The 9,070-nt window shown below is 40.0% G+C and overlaps 1 protein-coding gene across 1 annotated transcript; it reads right to left on the minus strand.

The window, feature by feature from the left end:
* Window positions 1–8,059: 8,059 nt before the first annotated feature.
* On the minus strand, window positions 8,060–8,739 carry LOC142168846 (uncharacterized). The gene is made up of 2 exons (XM_075230010.1): window positions 8,385–8,739; window positions 8,060–8,328 (listed from the first exon to the last, which is right to left on the minus strand). The coding sequence occupies exons 1-2, from the start codon at window positions 8,737–8,739 to the stop codon at window positions 8,060–8,062; spliced, it is 624 nt and encodes a 207-aa protein (XP_075086111.1).
* Window positions 8,740–9,070: the final 331 nt, after the last annotated feature.

The raw sequence follows: 9,070 nt of genomic DNA on the forward strand, positions 1-9,070 counted from the left end.
CATGTAACTATCTCATATATGCATCTATAAGTGGTTCACATGATAGGTGAATGAGCCCATATTCACCTTTTATATATTCCAGAATTTAGGGGTTTTTGTCCCAACTTTAGTTGGTATAATCAATTTATTATAAGAACGAGCAACACAAGAGAATTCTTGAAGAATCTTCAAGTTCTTTAGTATATGCTTATCTGAATTCTCAAATAGCTCATTTAAAAATGGCAAATGAAAACTTCAAGTTTATCATGGCATGTGCTATCTCTAAGTAAACTTTTGGTTTACTATGGCATAAACTTTTGTATCAGAAAACTTCTGATTTACTGTGGGGCTACTTTTGTATCAGTAAATTTCTAGTTTACAGTAGCTACTTTTGCCTCAGTAAAACTTCTGATTTACTATGACTGCTTTGCATTAGTAAACTTCTGGTTTACTGTGATACATGATATAGTACAAATTTAAGAATAAGGCGGGTCACTTCTCACATACATATTATTTTATCCCCTATGATTGTGGAAACATGAAGATTTTCAATCTTCCAGTTATTTGTAGTCTCAATATGATAGTCATTTGTATTAATAAACTTCAGGTTTATTACAACATATGTTTTGACCATAATCATATAATATGAATGACATATTTGCTTATAAGATCTTCGAGAGCCTTCGTTTATTATCCACAATCTAATATTTATCAGACATTACTGGTGTCATGTGTCTTCTAGACAAACAGTTAGTTCTCAAGGAATTATTGATACATTTTGTACTATCAAATATTGCTTAGACATTTCTCGTATCATAAGAGAAAATCATAATCAAAGCATAACTTTTATTTATGTACAACAATTACATAACCATTCTATCTACAACAAATAACAAAAATTAAAATATTTGTATTTCTACAGATTCATCATCGATCACGTGACTTGTTTCTCCTTCTGGGAGTGCAAAGTAATCAGCTACATCCAAATTCATGAAGTTCAAATTATCTTCAGAAATAAAATTTGCTTCATCATTTTTCTCTATCTTCTTCAGGGAGACTTGATACAGCTCAACCAGGTGCTTTGGCGTACGACAGGTACATGACCAGTGCTATTTTCCTCCACATCTATAGCATGAATTTTCTGCCTTTGTTGCTTGCACCATTTCATGCTTTTGTTCCTTCTTTTTCCACTGTTGGTGGTGAGGAGAGTTCTTTGGTGCATTATTATTACCATAATTAGAGTTTTTTCCTCGGCCATGACCATAATCACGATTGTGGGCCACGTCCTCTTCCACTCTTAGCTTGATGGAGGTTTGTCTCATTCACTTCAAGGAATGGACAAGAACCAGTAGGTCGACTTTCATGGGTTTTCATTTATAGCCTATTATGTTGCCCGACTATAAGAAGATGTGAGATAAGTTCAGAATACTTTTTGAATCCCATCTCTCGATATTGCTGCTGCAGGAGCATATTCGAGGCATGAAAAGTGATGAAGGTTTTCTCCAACATATCATGATCAGTAATATTATCACCACATAATTTTAATTGGGAAATAATTTTGAACATAGCAGGATTATACTCACTGATAGATTTAAAATCGTATAGCCTTAGATGAGTCCAATTATATCGTGCCTATGAAAGAACGACCTTCTTCAGGTGGTCATATCTATCTTTCAAATTATTCCACAATATGACTGGATTTTTAATAGTAAGATATTCCATTTTCAGGCCATCATCAAGGTGATGGCGTAGGAATATCATTGCTCTGGCACGATCTTGGTTTGATGCCTGATTTTTATCCTTGATGGTGTCTGCCAAACCCATCACATCAAGATGAATTTCGGCATCAAGCACCCAAGACATGTAGCTTTTGCCCGATATATCCAAGGCTACAAATTCAAGTTTAGAAATATTTGACATTATTTAGAAAAAGAAAGTTTGTACCTCTAATACTTTCAAAGTATTTGCTCGAGATGGAAGAGCCCCGTGCTGATAACGTATTATAAAATAAAAACTGTAAAGTAAAGACAAGTATAGAGAGAAACTGATATATTGTTCAAATTTTAAACTTCTGTACATAATAAACTGAAATCTCCTTTATTTATAGAAGAAAGGAGATTATTGTGTAAGCTGCTTGTAAGTTGCTTGTAAGCTGCTACTGTACCAGATATAGATAATCTTCTACCGGGGGTAATGTTTATCCATAACGGAGTACCAAAATGATAAGTTTATTCAGGAGGTTTATTTTCAATAGAATGCTAAATATATAAACATATTTACGGCGAAGTCTCATATGGATAAGATTCTTTAGGAATCTTATTTACAACGGAGTACTAAATGAACATCCATAATATAATATATTTATAACATTAGTTTCATGTGTTTCATTATCAATTGTCACTAAAGTTGATATTGTGGTGATTTGTAACCAATCAAATCAATAGTAGCAACATAGTACTTATTTTCTCTTCAATAAAAAGTTCACATTAAGTCTAGAGTTAATCAGAAACAATGTCTCTATCTTACAAAAGGTAAGGATAAGGTCTGCGTACACTTTACCCTTCGCAGACCCGCACTTGTAAGATCATACTGATACATTATTATTGTTGTTTGAAAAGTTCACCAGTTTATTTGTTTTGTGACATGTCTTGAATATATAGATTGGTTCTATTCTAGACTTCCAATACACTAAATTTCTTGGTGCAAAAGGATAAACCAAGAAACTTCGGTGAGATGCCAAATGGGATATTTTGATTAATTTGTCATTATAGTTGTTTAACTCAAAATTTAGATCTAAGTTTAAACAATTAAATTTTCTAATAAAATAGAGTTAATCTAAACCAATATTAATAGATTAACCGACTTTGTAGCGAGATTTCACGGATACTATTTGAGTAGCAATAAATAGCGACATTAATGTTATATTCAATGATCCAAAAATAAAGGAGATAGCATTAAATAGTATTGAATGACATTTATGTAAATAAATGCATGTGAGTCACCCGAAAATGGTGAGATTCTTCGATATTCTTTCTAACAAAGATAAATAATTGATAAGCCTTTGAATATTCAGATTCTCCTTGGATCGTGGGAGAAAGATAGATAAAGATCTGAAGGAAAGTTGTATTTTGTATGTGTATGATAAAACAAGAATCTTCAGAGAATGTGAATGTGTTGTTTTTACAATGAGTGTACAATCCCCCAATATAGCTACATATCTTTCTATTTATAAGGGCACATGGGCCACAAAAACCCTAATAGTACAAATGGGAGTAATATTCATTGGAATATTCCCAGTAAAGTCTTATTTCTAAAACTAGTCGTTACTGCTCTGCTATGGGAGTACTCGTCCTCGTCTTCGACCTCCGTTGAGTCATCGACCTCGCCTCCGTCCTCTGTTGAAATCGAATTGATGACATGTGGCGGCCTTCTAAGGCCTTCTTAATACTGTTTAGACCCACATATAATTATGACAATTTTTAACCCATACAGTTAGTCCCTCCACTTGTTGATGTCATCTTCGTGGGCGAGTTCAATGAGCGGATAATAGCAGTCGTGGTCGTTGTGACAAATAGGCAATGTGACTCTTCGTGGATCGCATATTTTAAACCCCTAAATTTCCCGGGTGATTTGGTAGAACCATATGATCCTAGAAAAGAAGTGACGTCATGACGTCATGCGTCATGATGACGTCGATTCCCGACGCGTTGCGTCGATTCACATGTGACCCTCGATTGGCTCTGCCGTTTTAGTTCTATTTCCAATTATGATGAACAGTTCGAGTTCTGTGCCTTCATCTCTATAAATAGAGATTGTTTCCTCATTATTCAAACTTTACTTCCTTTCATACCATCTTTGCTCTAGATAAGTTCCTATGTTTTTCTTGAATCTTTTTAGCCTTCTGACCTTCAACTTCCTTTTTTATTCTCATCTTTCGTATCTTGACTTCCTACAGATTTCATAGCCATGTCCAATCTTCCTTATAATGTTGATGAGGAGAGACATGCCATTCCCTTGGCTATTGTATTCCTTGTTCATGAGGGAGATATTGTCGTTGAGGATGAAGTTCTTCCTTTAGTGGAGAAGATTATCCCTCGTAACCTTGATGCTAGATGCAATTTTCAATGGTAGCTAAACGTGATAACCAAAAAATTTCAATCGTCGATGACGTCTAGGTACTTGGCTGAATTCAAAGCCAAGTTTTTCCTTCCCAACCATGCAGAATTAATCCCCACTGGCAAACACGAAGTGTACGTTCATCGTCCTGGGTATTGTGCTCTCTATGCCTACCCATTCGCCATCGGCTACTCGTTACCCCTTCTCCCGTTGGTGGAAGAGTTCTGTCGCCACTACAACATTTGCCCTGCTCAGCTTGTTCCCTATGTTTACAAGGTTATCAAGATGCTATCAAAGTTCGCCGAACTTGTCGAGGTCGAGGTCACAGTGCGACACTTGGTGCATCTGTTCGCACCTAGCTTCTACAGAGGGATGATGTTGAAACTTAGACATTGTAGGGGCAAATGCTTGGTGGTAAATATGGACGATAAGGGTAGTTGGCGATTCTGACTCGACTACTTCTATGTCAAGACTGAGGCCATTGTGGCTAATATCGACGGTTTCAACGAGGCCTGGAACCATACACGTAAGTGTTGGAGTTTTTTGTATTTCTCTTTAAAGTACTTTGTTTATTTCAAATTGGTCAAATAATTCTTCTTTCTCCTGTAGCTACTAGTCGCCCGCCTCTTTTGGCGATACGTCTCGCTAACTGGTTCAAGCAGGATTTCCCATACACCATTGGGATTCGTGACTCACCGAACTTCTTTTAAAAGTTTAAATCTTCCCTCCCCTTGATAGGTAATCTCCTTCTTTTGGGCGTTATCATATTCATTCTGGCTTGTGTCGTCATAATTAATTCTTATGCTTTAGACTAGTAGCTCGGTAGGCTACAAGAAGGAACATGGCGCACATGCCCTCATTCAGGAGGAGAGGGGTCATTGCGCCTTCTGCCTCCACCCCAGTTTCAGCTGTTACGCCCGCTCCTCCCATATTTACACTTATATATGATGATGATGATGTTTCTCCATGTGATGGGGACTTGAGGCCCTGTAACAGGAAGGTCGTGGACATAGGTGGAGTCTCATCGGCCGTCGACTCGTTAGAGGGAAAGATCCTGATACAGGAAACTGTGACAATACACATCGGGGATGATGTGGGGGTGACTTCTGAGGCCCCAAAGACAGAAGAGGCTAATGCCGATGCAATTTTGTGCCCCAAGGAGGAGAGAGTTACAGAGAGGACAATTGGTGATGACTCTGCTTCAAAAGGGCAATAGGAGGCTTCTTCTTCTAGGCCAGCAAAGAATGCTTCTTCTGCCAATGGGGGTAGAGGCAAAGGTGTCATCGACGAGGGTGACAAATCAGGTTCTGACATGGACCCTAAAGACCTAACGATGATTGTCGAAGGAACCACTCAGCTCGAGATACGGACGGAGGGGGATTCGAAGACTATCACGATTCCTAAGGATCATGATCTGCTAAAGAATACGAAGGACATGGTCAACGCTCTCGGTCCCCTCTATTCCGAAGCTGAGCGGGTGACTCTCAAGACTATGTCTGACGGCACCCTGTCAAAAAACATTGTCGGCCTTGCCCTCAAGGTAAGTGTTTTCGTTCCTTGTTCTTCTTCCTTTGTTTTGACTTGCTTCTGGGATTTAACTCTTGTTTTTCCTTGTTTTGTAAACTATTATACTAGAGATAGAAATCGTGCGAAGGGAGAAGAAAAGGAAAGATATTTATCAGATGCTGAAAGGCAAATACTAGGAGTTCTGTGACAAATACTGGGATGCTCGAAAGTGGCACCGCGATGAGGGCGATGTGTCGACCGCGAGGGAGGAGCTGAAAAGGAAATATTATGAGTTGATGGCGGCCGTAAAGAGGTTCAGCATCCTTGAGGGGGCATTGGATAGGAAGAATGAGGATCTCAAACTGAGCAAGGGTGTGTAGGCCCAATGTAGCGACCTCCAAAATCAGGTTGTTCAGCTGCAAAGTCAATTGGACGAGTATCGATTTCAAGTAGAGGCTCTCAAGAGGGAGGTTGCTGAGAAGAAAGAGATGCTCAAACAAGTGGAGTCCTCTTGACTGGATACTCGGAGGAAGGTGGACATCTTCGAGTTGGCGAACGGAACTCTCCGTTCTGAACGAGAAAACATCCAGTCGGTTGTAGAGGCTGAGGAAGCCATTCTTGAGGAGGGGATTGGGGAGATGGGTAAGAAGAACTCTGAGCTGATCGAGCGATCTTTTGCTACTGAGGCTAAGAATGCTCGCTTACTCGAGCGAATTTCTGTTGCTGAGGCCGAGAGCCCCCGGCTGGCCGAGCAGCCCTCTGCATCTCATGCCTCTAAATTTCCTGACATTCCTCAAGAGAGGTATGAATACTGGATCCTTATAAAAGCCTGATTGGATGTTATTTGTGATTTGAAGAAGACGGGCTGCAATTTTGAGACGGCCATTGAGGTGGCTCGAGTCAAAGCTCGTTAGTCCTGGCTCGCCTGCGACTTTGACCATGATACGCCTCAGCCTAACTCTAAGGAAGGTGATGGGGACGTGGACCAGCTTGCGGATAGCACCTGGTGTGATGCTGCTTATGGTTGAGGCGGGGAAGGAGATGATGGTGGAGATCGGGGTGGTGATGGCCATTAGATGTTCTGCCTTAGCTTCTGTATGACTTTTTATATTTTTGTTAGTGTCTTTGAGTGTTTTTGTAAAAATTCTTCATCTGAATATCAAAGTTGACGTTTGTTTTATACGCACCTTTTTTTATCTCTATATTTTGTTTTTGTACTTGTATGTTTTACTTCTGTACTTGCACGTTTTGCTTCTATACTTGCATCTTTTGCTTCTTTATTCCTTTAGTTATTATCCTCTAGATGGTCATAACCTTTGAGCCGAATAGCCATGGGCCGTATCGGCCTTTGTTCAAACTAGTCGAGTATGTCTCTTAGTTGAGATGTGGCCAAAGATTGATAGGTGATTTTCGATCTGATCGAACACACCTTTAAGTTAAATCGTGGCTGAGAACCGATAGGTGTTGTTCTAGCTGGTCGAACATACCTTTAAGTTAAGTCGAGGCTAGGCCCCGATAGGTGTTGTTTGAGTTGGTCGAACACACCTTTAAGTTAAGTCAAGGCTAAGGGAAGATAGGTGTTGTTCGAGCTGGTCGAATGTACATTTAAGAGTCGAGGCCAGGGGCCGATAAATGTTGTTCGAGCTGATCGAATGTACTTTTAAGTTAAGTCGAGGCGAAGGGACGATAGGTGTTGTTCGAGCTGGTCAAACATACCATTTTGGAGAGTAGTTTTGACAGACGTATTTATTATTTCAACATTATTTCGGTTACACCGTTTTCGCCTTTAGGAAATTTTTAGAGAAAATTACAAGTTTTGGTTGTTGGCTGGCGTCCCAGTCCCAGTATATCTAGTCCTTTCATTATTCGACTTGGATATTCTTGAGGAGCCGGGTAATGAAAGAATAAGTCCTCTCGTATATTCCAACTTGAAGTGTCTCGCTCTTCGCCTCGTTAAAAACCTCCTTGAGAAAACCCTATTGGGACAAAACTCAAGTGAGGAAGAAAGAGTGCAACTTACAGGGCATTTCTTATTTTTTAGAAGTTGAAGTACTTGAGATGGCTGATATTCCAATTGTTTGGTAGGAGCTTCCCTTCCATAGTTTCCAATTGGAACGAGCCCTTGTCTGTTTTGCCTATAATTTTAAACGGTCCGTCCCAATTGGTTCCCAATTTGCCTTCTCGTGGACCCTGTTTGCTTGGGTTTTGGCTTTGAGTACGTAGTCCCGATCTTGAGCAATCGAACCTTTGACTTTTTGTTGTTGTAGCATTCTGCTTGTTGTTTTCGAGCGACCATCCTTATGTGTGCCATGTCTCGTCGCTCTTCGACCTCATCGAGATCTTGTCTCCTACTCTCGTCATTGTTGGTGCTGCTTTCATGAGAGTGCCTCAGGCTAGGTTCTCTGATTTTGACTGGTATAAATGTTTCTTTTCCGTAGACTAGGGAATAAGGTGTCTCTCATGTGCTCGTCTTCGGGGTAGTTTTCTGCGCCCATAATACTTCTGGGAGTATTTCAGGCCACAGTTCCTTTGCCTCTTCAAGTTTCTTCTTCATGATATTTAGTATTGACTTATTGGAGGATTTTGCTTGTCCGTTTCCATCTGGGTGGTAAGGAGTTGAACTAGGCCCATTGTCACAACTTGTTTCTTTAGGTAGGACAAATCGGCAGATGATGTTGTTCCATATGAAAGTAATCACCTCTTGCTCATGAACTTGGGAGAATGCCCCTGCTTCCACCCACTTAAAGAAATAGTCAGTTAATATTAAAAAAATCTTACATTACCTTGTCCCGGCGGAAGTGGACCTACAATGTCCATTCTCCACTTAATAAATGGCCATAAAGAGGTGACAGAGTAGGGGCGTTCGCCTGATTGGTAAATTGTTGGGACGTACTTCTGACACTGCTCGCACTTCTTCACAAATTCTGAGGCGTCTTTCTTCATGATGGGCCAATAATACTCGGCCCATATGGGGCACCTGACGAGTGCTTGTTCACCAGAATGAGCGCCACAATGACCTTCATGGACTTCCTCGAGAATGTGTTGGGTTTGGTTTAGGCCTAAGCATTTTGCCAAGGGGTCGTCATACGTTCTTTTGTATAAGTCGTTGTGAAGGAGGTTGTATCTAGCGGCTTGCATTCTTAGCTTTTTAGCTTCTTTTTTGTCGTTTAGGAGGATGTCGTCATGTAAATAAGTAATAATATAATTGCACCAGTTCAAGTTAAACTTACAGATCTTACCTCGATTTGGTCTAATACCGAGTTGAGGAGATGAACTACGCTCTTGTCCCCGCCCATTATGCTTTTATGTCGGTGACCAATTTGGAGAGGCCGTCTGCTTTGATGATTTGAGTTCATGGGATTTGGTCGAGTTGGCATTAGTCGAAATTGGGTAGCAATATGCAAATTTCGATTTGATTTTTCTGCAACCTTTTGCTCCTTGATTTGGAAAGTCCCAGTAACTTGGTTGA

This window comes from Nicotiana tabacum, chromosome 14 (assembly GCF_000715075.1).
Source record: "Nicotiana tabacum cultivar K326 chromosome 14, ASM71507v2, whole genome shotgun sequence".
NCBI classification, from domain to species: domain Eukaryota; kingdom Viridiplantae; phylum Streptophyta; class Magnoliopsida; order Solanales; family Solanaceae; genus Nicotiana; species Nicotiana tabacum.

What these genes read in the sequence shown, in the direction of transcription:
- LOC142168846 (XM_075230010.1), bottom strand. Translation starts at nt 8,739, where the DNA reads ATGCAAGCCGCTAGATACAACCTCCTTCACAACGACTTATACAAAAGA. An exon ending in TCCACTTCCGCCGGGACAAG is followed by an intron (nt 8,329 to 8,384) that starts GTAATGTAAGAT and finishes GGGTGGAAGCAG; the next exon opens with GGGCATTCTCCCAAGTTCAT.